Raw genomic sequence first — 13,829 nt, 5'->3', positions numbered from 1 at the left:
AAATCCTTGTCGACCAGTTCACCAGTAGCACGTTTCATCAATACTAGCGACAACCCAAACACATGTATCTACATCGAAATGATGTTAAAATCATATTCCTTCATTGTTTTGTGTGGATCGAACTCCTCCAATATGAGCAATTCCTTTTCGAACCACCACGACCCCTCCTCTAAGGCCCTTCTCCACCCCGATGCCTGCCGAAACATGAATAGGAAAACATTTTCACCTAGTTCCTTGCATCCTAGACCCTTAATTGGGCACCAAATCCTCCCCAAAGTATGTCCGACCACACCTGCATGCGTATGTCTCCCCAAGAAGAGCTTTTATACCGCGTGCGGGTCGTCCGACGCCCACTCAAACACCTTACCCTTCTTCGTTGCACTGATCTTCAAACCCTTTCGCTCCGCCGACGACAAAAGCTCCTCTACTTCCTCCATCCTTACGACCCTACTTCTCAACCACCTCTAAATCTAGAACCCTAGGGATGACTCTGTGTATTATGATCGTGCTCCCCAGTTAGCACAGAAGGCTTTGATGGTGGAGGTACAGGCGACGAGAGGGTTGCGAAAGGACCATCACGGCGCGTGATCCCTGGAAGACACGATCAACGCGAGCGACGACTGCACAAGATAGTGACAGACGTACCCTAGACGAGATCAGATCGCCTTCTAGATCATCCTTCCGCGATTTATGCTAACCGTCACGGCGTCACCTAAGGGGTTGTTTGGATACTGAGATTTTACCAAACCAGTTTGGCCTACACATGTTTTCGGTTACAACAAACTAAAACTATGTTTGGTTAACATAACAAATCCATGGATAAGTAAATCTTGGTTTTACTAAAACTGAAAAAATGAGTTTATGGAAAAACGACAATTAGACGTTTTCTATAAACCAGTTCATCATCTGCAGCCCGCGACCGACATACAACGCAGCTGGCCTGCATGTTGCCGTCGCCGACCATTCCCAGCAACAACTCATCAACGCATATTGATACCGTACCGCCCGCGGCCCTCGCCGTCGACCTTGCCGCCGCCCGCTGCCGTCACCGTCGACGTTGCCGCTGGTCGCCGCCGTCACCGTCGACCATAGGTCCTACCCCGACGACAACTCATCTCGCGTCGCTCGCGGCCGTCGCCATTGTTCGACCATCGTCGTCGCCGTTGACCATCGGTCCTTCCCCGGCGAGCCCTCATCCTGCGTCGCCGGCGGCCGTCGCCAACTCGCCATCACAGTCGACCACTGGTCCTTCCCGAGCGGGCATCTTCCTCGCCGACGTTGGTCTCTTATAAATTTGATCTTGAGATTTTGTGTGGCAACAGCAGATTTCTTGTATGCTCATTCCTGTTCTTGAAGGATTCACGTGCGAGCATTCAGATTGCTTTTGATGATGGATGTGTATGGCAGGAAGGACTAGTAGCAATTTGGATGTTAACATGATTCACGTGCTCGCTTCCTCACGCCACAACGTTGCATCTTTGTCGGTCCTCACCTTCACCGCTGCCCAAGGAACCATCACCGGCGATGATGTCATCCAAACCGGCCAGCTACAACGCTACTCTCTCTTCGGCCACGACAATTCTTTTTACCATCCAGGAAGCACGACGAGATGGCCGGCATCCAACTGGAGGCATTCATCTCTTATGTGGCCGCGATGGTGCAACCCTCGTGTTTAACCATGTTTCATCATCCAAACAAGGTTTTGTGTATACTCGTTCCTAACAGAATTATTAGTAAAACTAGTTTTCTGAAAAATTCCAACTAAAACGTGTTTTGTTAAAACTGGGCGTTAATCCTATTTATCCAAACAACCACTAAGGATCGTTGTTTGAAACTTCAGTACAAACATACCTGGACATGAGTTTTTTTTTAGACAAACTTGGACATGAGTTGAAGTGCAATGAAGCACAACGGGCTTGAAAGGCGTGGTAAAATTGCGTGAGGTAAAAGGAAGCGAGAGAGAGAGAGACACGGGGAAACGATCTCCATCCCTAAAACCCAAATCAACCGCGCACGAAGGTGCCAAGGGTTTAAGCCCAACCCGAAGTCGGCGTGCCCCCCCTCGCCCAACCCCCATTCCCTCCTGCGTTGGCGGCGGCGCCACATCCCCCCCATTCCCCATGTCTTCCCCTCCCTTCCCCGCCGCCTCCAGTTGATGCTCCCCGCCCCAACTCCGGCCGCCGAGACAGCCATCTGCCCGCCGTCGCCGCCGCCTCCTCCTCCTCCCGTCCTCCTACCCGCCAAAGCCCTAGACCTCATGTGGCGCCGCCTACCCTCCCGCCGCCTCGCCTCCGCCCTCCTCTCCGCCTCCGCGCCGCAGCTTCCCCCTCCTCCTCTCCACCGCCTACTCCTTCCAGCCCCAGCTGCTGCCCCCGGAATCCTCCCTCCGGCGCGCCTCCTGTGGGGGCAGCCACCCTCGCGATTCGCGTCGTCCTCCGCTGCGGCCGCCGAGGCCGTCTCCTCCGAGGAGGTGGACGAGCCGCACCACGCGCCCGAGGAGATTGTCCGCTTGGGCCCCAATACAAAGCTGCCTGTGGCGGAGGCTGCAACCGCAGGTCAGGCGGGGAAGAAGGAGCGGAGGAGGGGGCGCGGGCAGGGGAGGCAGCTGGCAGAGTTGGCGGCGGAGCATGGCATTGGGTACTCCAAGTACGTCTCACTGCGCCAGCGGCAAATCCGGATCGAGACCGAGGCGTGGGAGCAGGCGGCTAAGGAGTACCGCGAGCTGCTCGCCGACATGTGCGAGCATAAGCTGGCGCCCAACCTGCCCTATGTCAAGTCACTCTTCCTTGGCTGGTTTGAGCCACTGAGGGACCAGATCATCGCTGAGCAGGAGCTTGTCAGCCAGCGTGGGACACGCGCCTCCCACGCCCCGTATTTTAACATGCTTCCGGCCGACATGATGGCCGTTATCACCATGCACAAGCTCATGGGGCTGCTTATGACCGGCAGTGGCGATGGAAGCGTCCGTGTGATCCAGGCCGCTTGCCAGATAGGTGAAGCAGTTGAGCATGAGGTGTGTTGGCTCGTGGGTGGCATTTTTTTTTCCAGTTGTGCAGTTGCACACCAAAATGGTTGCCACATCAAAATGAATTAGCAGTGGTGGTTCTTACTAATCTCAAGTGACCACTAGGTTGACACTGCTGGTGGTTGAGATCATTGATTTTTTTATCAATTAAGGTTGAAAAATGACGTTTTTAGTAATAGCTTCTCTTAGATTTATAATAATTTAGTGCTAAGGACCATTATTCATTAGAGGGGTGACATGATTGAAATTACCATTTTACGTTTTCATTCGTATAGGTATGGCATTATGTAAGGCTGAATATATTCCCCGATGAACTCTGGGTTATTGAAACACTGTAGGTTAGGTGCGTCTGGAGCTAAAATACATTTAAGTGATATTAGTATTTCGTTACATTTGAAAGTAAGGTACCCTTTAAAGAGATTATGTAAATGTAGTTGAAATGGGTCGAAATATATACATGACTTGATTGACTAAAGGCCTACTCATGAGCCTTGGAATGATTTAGGGTTAGGCATCATTACTGTTATTGGTAGTGGTTTGACATGTCGTAACAGAAAACAGCACTTATCTTTGTTTTTCTTCTCTAACTGGGAACGGCGTATGTGCTTTCCTGATGTCAAGTATTTTTCTGGAACGTCAATGATCTAACTGTTACATGTATTCCCTTTGTATCCATCATTCTAAGTATAAATTTTGAACCATTTTCATACATATGTTTGACATTGTGCCATAAAAGAGGTGCCTTTATTTCTTGGGGACGGAAAGAGATACCTTTGTCAGCTGCTATTTCCTGGCATATCTTTGGCGTTTGCATTGATTTTCAGTCAATTGTTAACCTGGCATTTATTTCTTTTGTTGCACGAGTTATGGTGACAACGGTTAATGGGATACGTTAACATTGCTAACGAGTAATTGTAATGTTTTTCCTCTTGTCCTTGACCAGGTTCGAATCCACAAATTTCTAGAGAAGACAAAGAAAAAGAACACTAAAGAAGTAGATAAAGTAGTAGAAGCAGTGGATGCAGATATTGCCAAAGAACAAGAGCGTTTAAGAAAGAAAGTCACTGATCTGATGAAAAAGCAGAAGATACGGCAAGTCAGGCATTTAGTGAAGAAGCAAGATAGCACCAGGCCATGGGGTCAAGATGCTCATGCAAAAGTATACACCTTTTCTAATTATTCGGTGATATATGTTTTACTTCTTCAACTAATGACATATTTATATTATCTTTTGCCGTTTTGTAGGTTGGCAGCCGTTTGATTGAGCTATTTATTGAAACGGCCCATATACAACCACCTGCTAGTCAGTCTGGAGATAGTACACCTGAAATCCGACCTGCTTTCACACATGAAATGAGAACTGTGGCAAGAGAACAACAGTAATCATGTCAACTCTTACTTAATACTCCCTCCGTCCCAAAATAAGTGTCCCTGACTTAGTACAACATTGTACTAAAGCTGTACTAAATCTAACGGCACTTATTTTGGGACAGAGGGAGTACCTTCTTACCTCCCAAAAAAATGCTTCTCTGTTCTAACTTATGCTTTCTTTTACGCCTTGTACTTAAATAGGAAAAGTCGACGATATGGTGTGATCAAGTGCGATCCACTGGTTCGACAAGGCCTGGATAGAACAGTGAGTCACTGAGTTGTTCCTTCTGTCACACGTGCAATGATTTTCTTCATCAGAATATTCTTTCCAGAATATTGCATTCCCTGATCCTTCCATTCCTGTGACAGGCAAAGCATATGGTCATACCTTACATGCCTATGTTGATTCCGCCAATCAATTGGACTGGGTTGGTACTGCTTATCCATGTTCCTCACAATTATTTGCATATATGTTGCTAGATAGCTCGGCTGTTCTTCGAGTGTGTTAGGTTACATCATAGTAGCTGAGTGTAATCACAAATCTGAATGGTCCCTTTCTCGATTATTTCAGTGTGTTGTGGTTCATAAGAGTGGATGCTGCTCTGTTGGATTATTACTAATATAATGGTTCCGAGTAGCAAAATTATCCCTAATTTTGAGTACATCATGCCTGGAAGTTACTAGCGGCACCCATGTTATCCCTAATTTTGAGTAGCAAAGTTATCCCAGTAAATGTTATGGGAACTAACTAATAGCAATTTCTACAGATATGACAAGGGTGCACATTTATTTTTGCCATCCTACGTGATGCGCACCCATGGAGCTAGGCAACAAAGGGAGGCTGTAAAAAAGGCTCCAAAGGAACAGATGCAAACAATTTTTGAGGTATTCTTTTGCCTCATGTTTATATCATCTTTGCAGATTAGGTGAATAGTTATGATTGAAATACGTTTTCAAGATCACATGCATGGATCTCTTTTTAGCACACTTGATGCAGATAGCTGTTTCTCTTGTTAATATGCTGTTTGCACATTGGCATGCTGATGGCTGTTCTTGCTAAGCATCTTTGTCTATGTGATATAATCGTTTGATGCCTTTTTGGTTTCAGGCCTTAGATAATCTTGGGAGCACCAAGTGGAGGGTCAACAAAAAAGTTCTTAGTATTGTTGACAGAATTTGGTCCAGTGGTGGCCGACTTGCTGACTTGGTTGATCGTGCTGACGTGAGCTGCCATATTTTTCTCTCTGGATTTCATCTTATGAAGACTCTATGGCATTCTTGTTTTATATGCTAACTTTTCTTTTCATGTACTCTAGGTTTCCCTACCGAAGAAGCCTGACACTGAAGATGAAGCTGAGCTGAAGAAGTGGAGGTGGAGCATGAGGTCAGCCAAGAAGGAAAACAGTGAAAGGCATTCTCAGAGATGTGATGTTGAGCTTAAACTTGCCGTAAGCGACTATAAGGGTTTTAGTGGGACATCATTTACTCAATTTTTACTCTTCATCTAATGTACCCTTGTTGGTAACAGGTAGCTCGCAAAATGAAGGAAGAAGCGGGGTTTTACTATCCACACAACCTTGATTTTAGAGGCCGTGCTTACCCAATGCATCCTTACCTGAATCACTTGGGTTCAGATCTTTGTCGTGGAGTGTTGGAGTTTTCTGAAGGTCGACCACTTGGTGAATCAGGCTTGCGCTGGCTGAAGATACACCTAGCAAATTTATATGGTGGAGGTGTAGACAAGTTGTCATACGATGGCCGGATTGCATTTACTGAGAATCACCTGGAGGACATATTTGACTCAGCTAATAGGCCTCTTGAAGGCAAGCGTTGGTGGCTTGAGGCAGAGGATCCATTCCAATGCCTGGCAGTTTGCATGGATCTTAATGAAGCTTTAAGAAGCCCCTCTCCAGAAACAGTGATCTCACATATTCCTGTGCACCAGGTACTGATATTTTGTCCATGGTATTATCATTTTTCTTCTAATAATCTCATTTTTTTCCTGCAATAATTGTCATGTTTCGTTAAGTTTTCCGTGTTGCTTTGCTAGGCTAGGAAAAATTAGCCATGTTTGTTTCTCCTGCCTTGAAGTATAAGACAACAGCATGCTTTGACAGCTTCCAGAAAAGTGTAACTAATGCCAAACATATTTATAGTTTGATCTATTTTTGGGCATTACCTGACAAAATGATGTATAAATAAACCATGAATACATTGTTTATCTTGAGGGCAAGGAATTTCTTGTGCATATGAGCTAGTTTTCTTGGCAAGATCTGCGCAAATAAACATTTTTAAGTTCTGCTAAACATGTCATGGGCTCATGGCATAGCAGTAGCTGCATGAGTATAGGGAGGACATACAAGTTCAGTCCAAGGAGGACGTACCTATTTGTTGAGAGTTTGGTTTTGTTTTGATAGAAAATGCTTTACTTGAAGTTGTAATATGTTAGGATTGAGTTATTTGATTTATTTAGGCACTTTGTCTCAAACAGGGATTGTAATCTCTTAAAGAACAAGCAAAAATAAACCAAAATACTAATAGATTTGGATGTAATACTGGGAGCCAATGGCGTTTAAAATGGTATGGTAGATCACAGCTGTTAGCATTAACTTCAGTCGTCTGTTCATTTTGATTACATAATGTTGTAACAATAAAAATATATACTTCATAGGAGATCTAAAATATGATTAGTAGCATGCACACGGATTATGAGCTTTCCTGAAGAAAAAACCAAACATTATTTCTAAGTTTGAATAGAAAATCCAGAAAAAAGCATAAATTTACATGTGGCATATACTTTGTGCTTGTATTTTGTTTTAGTGAGAAACATGTTCATTTGTGTTCTGCAGAGAATGAAAAGAAACATGACTGTCTACCATTTTCTTCTGTAGCTGCACAAAATGCATATTTTTTATACAATCTTTTGTAACTGCGCATAGTATTCACACATGCACATGTGTGTTCTCCTTTCAGAAATTTTTGAAATGTTATGTGTGCTATATGTTGTACTCCTTTCAGTAATATGTAACTAAAACATTAAACATTTATGCAAGAGAAGACATGATATCTGGTGCTGTTGCTAAACCATGTAATTGCCCACCTAACCTTGTATAGTAAGTCTAGGTGTTCCGTTATGTGCTTATGCTGGAGCAGAATTATGATAATTATGTTTTCTTTTTCAGGATGGTTCTTGTAATGGCCTGCAGCACTATGCAGCTCTTGGAAGGGATAAGGTCAGTTCATATTTTTATTAATTACGCTGTTGCTTTGTCAACGTTCTTTTTTGGCATGGGGAATATTTAATGTTTGGCCAGTGAAGTATGTAATTATTTCTTTCATCAATTTCATGCAGCTGGGTGCAGTTGCTGTTAACTTAGTTTCCGGAGAGAAACCTGCAGATGTTTACTCTGGAATAGCTGCCAGGTAGAGGTCATTCTGTCTTGAACGTAGCGTCGATGGGTGGACTCAACATTCCTTTTTAACTTGTAGCTGTCTGTATGCCATACCCTATCAGCCTATCTAGTTACTGAGCAATCTTATTCCGATGACTTGTAATTCACAGCAATTGTGGTCCGAAAAATATACTTTTCTCATAAAAGTACCAGTCGTGGATGGAGTCAAACTTCAAAGTACCTATATATGCTCATATTTATACGCGTTCCTGAAATGAATTTGGGTAGGCAACAGATTGGATACAAATTCAAACAAGCTTAAACTGTCAGTTCATGTGTTTATTTATGAAATTATTGGGTCCTGGTTGGTATCTTTAATATCGCAGTGCCTTATCAACAAGCCAATTAACTGTTCAAATCTAGATTTAAGTCAGGGTCCAATTTATCCATCTTGACATGTGCCTGGTGTAATATCTTCTTCAACTTGTGATCTGGAGTTACATTTTAGTACTTGTGATCCAGGGTGGTGGAAATTATGAAGAGAGATGCACAAAAAGATCCAGCTAAAGATGCTGATGCAGCACGTGCTCGTTTGTTAGTTGATCAGGTGTTGTTTTTTAGCCAGTCTTTATAAATATTCTTTTACCTTGTATGATGAAAATACTGTGTTCAAGGTTGTTTTTTATGTGATCGACTCTCTACCTCCAAGTTATACATACCTGTACTAAAGCTGAGACCTGGTAAAAATCTACAGCTGATGTTATGCTAAAATCAACAGTTCTACCTAGAGTTACAATGTTTTCTGTAACATTTACCAGTCTAGCTATCTATGATAACGCGTACTAAAAGCCTAACCAATTGAAGAGTAACACATTATTTAAAATGTTAGAGCAACGCCTACTTTTTCTCAGCATGGAGCAAATTTGTAAAATCATGTGGAAACTCCTGGGATTAGTACAAACCTAGCTCAGTTATTATGCTAGATGAAGTTTATTTGAAACATCACTTGAAAGCACATATATATGGTATATAAGCATGCTGACTAATTGGGCTGTCATAAGATTAATGTTTACCTAATGTGCTGAATGAAGTCTGTGTTAGCTATTTTACATGATTCTGTAATTGCTTTTAGTTGGTATCTCATAGACTGGCCAATAATACAGGTAAATTATGAAAAGTTTTATGTGCTTATTTGTGAAATATACAGGTGGATAGGAAATTGGTAAAACAAACAGTGATGACATCTGTCTATGGTGTGACTTACGTTGGAGCACGTGAACAAATAAAAAGAAGATTAAAGGAGAGGGGGGTCATTGCTGATGACTCGGAACTTTTTGGTGCTTCATGCTATGCTGCTAAGGTGGAATGCTTTAATCATTGAAGCTTTTGTTTCTTCATCTAACATGTACACCTTGAACTGAACCACCTTTTTTTTGTTTCTTCTTTTCAATTCTGGATAGGTCACGCTGACAGCACTTGGTGAGATGTTCGAAGCTGCTCGTAGTATCATGACCTGGCTAGGAGACTGTGCCAAGGTATCATCTGCAGTATCTCAAAGTATTATACTGCTATTTTTGTTTGGTAATCATGGATTTGCTATTGAATGAAGCTCCAAAATGTGATCTGTTGTCTTGTGGTTTAATTTCTATAAGAAAACAGTTAGTAATTATGAATTTCTTCCTTCACAATTTTTTTGGGACATGCTAAAAAGAAAACATTGGCTGGGTATCTTAAACTTTGTTTTCGTTGGCATCCTGTGAGTGCCCCAACAGATAGAATGTTCCTTTTTTTTGTCTATACTCATTACAGAGGTACGTATCCTTCGTTACAAAGAGCCAGTTTGTCGTTCAAGTGCTTTTCTATTCAGTGCTGTGATATTTTGCGAGTTAGGGGAGTCTTAACCAATTTCCGTAGGATTATACTGTTTTATCTGAATAAATGATGCTGTCAGCTAACTACAAGTCCACCACACTCATTAACGAAATAAACGAGTGCTTTCAGAAAGGCAGCGCCATGCACAGCGGAGACTGAGGAAGGAAAACTTAAAATGAAAAATAAGATAAAATAAAACCTCAAATACTATCATGACTATTGACCTACAACTTAAGATTACATCTGAAGAAAGTAAACTGTTTGTTGAGGCAAACTCCTAAGGCCATCTTTTAGTTAACATTTTTCCTTCATAGTCAAGCTGTCCTGCCTTGTCCTTTTGAATTTCTGTTTCTAAATAGATTGGCCTTTATAACCATGGGTATTGAGCAGTGGCTTGTATGACAGGTTATAGCTTGTGAAAATGAACCTGTGAGATGGACGACCCCTCTGGGACTTCCAGTTGTTCAACCATATCGCAAACTAGGGAGGCATCTTGTACGTATTTCAGTATAATTGTTTCCTCACTTTCTCTTGATTACTGCCTCCACATTTTTTTAGGAGGAATTTAACATGTGCATAACAATTCGATATTCTTGATGTTCTCCGTGTAGATTAAAACTTCGTTACAAGTCCTGACCCTTCAACGAGAAACCGACAAGGTATGCCCTCTTTACATGGATATATGTTGAGTGCATCTTATTGACAATGGGGTATTGACTGCTGATCAGTTTCATGCCACTGGCTGCTGAATGGTAGTTGGGCAGGAAGTGGGTAATTGAATTTTGCTTGCATACTTGTGCATCACATTGTTTCGCTGAACATATTTTCCTCATCGCAGCACTGCCACTGTTATAATGTACCATCAACTATACATTTCGAATCTGATAGATCTGTTGAGTATACTAGATGAACGTGTATCTTTCGACCAGGTTATGGTGAAGCGGCAGAGGACAGCTTTCCCTCCAAACTTTGTACACTCCCTTGATGGCTCTCATATGATGATGACTGCTGTTGCTTGCAAAAAGCAAGGCCTATATTTTGCAGGTCGGTATTCTCTTTACTATGTGCCAGACTATTTGTGGGATACTTCGCTGCGTCTGTGTATTTTACTATTAGCATTTATGTAAATCAATGCAGGAGTTCATGATTCATATTGGACCCATGCTTGTGATGTTGATACAATGAACAAGATACTTCGGGAAAAGTTTGTGGAACTGTATGATGCGCCTATTTTAGAAAATGTATGTATTTTGTCATCTCAGTTATTTGCATGCATATTTTTGGTATGTATTTGCACATATATTTGACAAACATTCTTTCTCGTGCGATATATTTTTATTTGAAAATTGCAGCATATGCTTTTTCTCCTGTACTTATTACAATATTCTTAGTTTCGTGATGTGTTTGATTTTGCCTGATGATTGTCGAGTACGCTTAAAAGTGTTTCCCTTGTCCACCGATGCTTCTTAAGTTGAGGGTGCATTGCATTTAATAGCTATAACCTAAACCACTGTCTGTCGTTATTTATTGATTTATATCCTCTTTGTCTGCATGGTTTAGCTGATTGGGCTTCATTTCCATGCGTATTGGTTTGTTATATAGTACAGTATGTTAGGACTACCATATTAATTTGCTGTTGTGCTCTGTTTCCATGCTTTACCATAGCACATGAGCTTGCTGTTCTATGTGTTATTTTCGTAATTGTTCAATAACAAATGTCATAACTCATGACAGACTATGCGTTCAGTTTGTTAACACAGTATATTTGATGCAGCTCTTGGAGAGCTTTGAGACATCTTTCCCTAAATTAAAATTCCCACCGTTGCCAGAGAGGGGAAATTTTGATATGAAGGATGTCCTCCAGTCTACGTATTTCTTCAACTAGCATGATTGCAGCGGGCATATTGTCCTATTTTTCGCTCAGCTGCCCAGCTGCGGCCTTGCACAAATCTCAAGTTCCGTTGAAGTACATGAGTGACTGACTCAGATGATGAAGCTAATTCTTTTGCTGATTGACTTGCCAACCTGTGGACAACTCGCATGAAGATGATCCCGCAAGACTGGATTTACAAAGGTAAACAGAAGACGCTCTTGCTTTGCTGCAGAATTTAATGGTTTCAACATCGCCAGCCATAAGCAAGGTGCATTACTACTGCCAAGGAGCTGGCAATAAACAGAGCTGGCCTGGAGGAGATTGAAGAAAGTGACAGTCAAAATAAGTGGAAACCATGACCAAGAAGCACTTGCTGCGGAGCTTTTTTCCGAGTTTGTGATATAGTGTAGTTTTCATCTGTGCCCGTTTTCCCCCGTTCTTAAGGCTCACGCGTAGCACGCTCACTCGCAGATCACCAGTTTCCTGTAAATGTAATTATATGTAATTTTTGGCCTCTTCCCTAACCTATCATTTTTTCTCTTGTTTTACTTAATTTATAGTGGGGAATCTGATGGGTGCAAAACAATAGTCTCGACAATTGGTTCATAATTATCATTGTGGTTGTAAGATATTATCTATAGTAATAAAGTGAAATAGTCGTTTTCCTCTTCATTTCAGGTGGGTTTTGGAGCTGGTCTCACCCCCTTCCTATCTGTGATATTGATGCCATGCGTTTTCAAGTGTTTAGATGTTTCAAGTAAAAGTTTTAGTATTACTGATTGGACTGGTATGGCATCGACCTGTCTTGGCGCTGTTATTTCCATCTTTGCAATTGTAACCAAAAGCAAACATAGGAGATCCTTCGATCAAATAGATGCACTCACTCCACAGTCATGTATGCATTTATTAAGATGTTTTTGATGATGATGTCGTTGAAGGAGAAGGAAGAAAAATACTCAAGTGGGTCTTTGCAATTGCTACCAAAAAGAAACATAGGAGATCCTTCGATCAAATAGATGCACTCACTCTACAGTCATGTATGCATTTATTAAGATGTTTTTGATGATGATGTGGTTGAAGGAGAAGGCAAGAAAAATACTCAACTGGGAGGCGATGGTATATGATTTTTTTGCTAACATCTGCCTTATGAAAAATTAAGTTTGCCAACCTTCTTGTCAAGGTTTCACTTGCTTGTGATTAGACAATTACTCCCCCGTCCCATAATATAAGATGTTATTGTAGGCAGTATACGACGACGGGAGTATTTGTGAGCAAATAAATATATTGTAGTGATGGATGTTGTGGTCTAATACCACTAGATTAAAGGTGTAATGATGACTGGCGGTATCTTCATGTTTTTCATGGCACGAGACCTTTGGCAACATGCAAACATAGAGTTGCCGTAATGCGGCCTCCATATTTTTTACTTTTGTTTGTTCTTTTTTTTTCAGTTGCTTCAAATTTGTAAGTTAATTTAAGGTACATCTAATTGAACCAAACCAGTTCAAATCATCATCAAACATGATAAACTTATATTAGTAGCCAAATGTTTATGCAACTTGAAATGTCGTTAAGCGACATTTTTAAAATATGCAATGCTATTCAACATTGCAACATATTACTAGCTACGGCACTGCCGCCGCCGATGCCTTATAGTCACCATCCTCCTTGTCGCGGCGGCGCGCCTCCTCTTCAAGTTGGGAGAGCCGCAACACGAAGATGTCTGGGTCCTCGGACTTTGGCCTAGGGACGACGAGACCAGTGGGGTTGATGGGGACGCCGTCGTTGACGTGTACGATGTTGCCTGAGGCGCCAATTCAATGCTGCTCGCTGCCATTGTAGTCGGCAAAGCCCCCGTGTTCTCGTCACGGGAGCCACAATGAGAGAAGGAAGCGTTGGCTGCCACGACTAGTGCGTTGCTGGGGGAGTTTGCATCGCGGTGCGCCATGTCTAGGACGGGAGGTTCATCCAATAGGTTGCGTCCTTTCAACACGATGACATTGCAGCGGAGAAGGGAGGAGCCGATGAGAAGGCGAAGGCGGTGGCTGGGGTTTATGTGATGGGGACGCCTCGCCGTCGAAGATGAAGCCGCGTGGCGGCCATCCGAACGGTCACCTCGGGAATCTGAGGGAGCGGGTGCGCCACTAATGGGCGGGTAATTACCAGTCATGTCATTCCACTCACGGTGATTATCATGTGCTATGGTGCGTGTATGGCCGACACACTGCTTAAATCCAGGCGCCGACGCGAGGAAGAAGAAACTGAAACTCCCCTCCTGCATTGGACTTGGTTTCAC

General features: G+C 42.6%; 1 protein-coding gene across 1 annotated transcript; it reads left to right on the top strand.

Moving 5' to 3' along the window:
- Positions 1-2,069: 2,069 nt before the first annotated feature.
- Positions 2,070-12,205, top strand: LOC123111543 (DNA-directed RNA polymerase 1B, mitochondrial). The gene is made up of 19 exons (XM_044532346.1): positions 2,070-3,013; positions 3,969-4,184; positions 4,271-4,404; positions 4,598-4,661; positions 4,766-4,824; positions 5,164-5,281; positions 5,505-5,618; positions 5,713-5,844; positions 5,925-6,341; positions 7,579-7,629; positions 7,749-7,819; positions 8,311-8,395; positions 8,996-9,148; positions 9,249-9,323; positions 10,066-10,155; positions 10,272-10,319; positions 10,590-10,704; positions 10,798-10,901; positions 11,435-12,205. The coding sequence occupies exons 1-19, from the start codon at positions 2,156-2,158 to the stop codon at positions 11,543-11,545; spliced, it is 3,015 nt and encodes a 1,004-aa protein (XP_044388281.1). The 5' UTR covers positions 2,070-2,155; the 3' UTR covers positions 11,546-12,205.
- Positions 12,206-13,829: the final 1,624 nt, after the last annotated feature.

The sequence above is a fragment of the Triticum aestivum genome, chromosome 5B (assembly GCF_018294505.1).
Source record: "Triticum aestivum cultivar Chinese Spring chromosome 5B, IWGSC CS RefSeq v2.1, whole genome shotgun sequence".
NCBI lineage: Eukaryota > Viridiplantae > Streptophyta > Magnoliopsida > Poales > Poaceae > Triticum > Triticum aestivum.
Note: the sequence above shows the minus strand (reverse complement) of the source record. Positions and strands in the feature narration are given on the sequence as shown.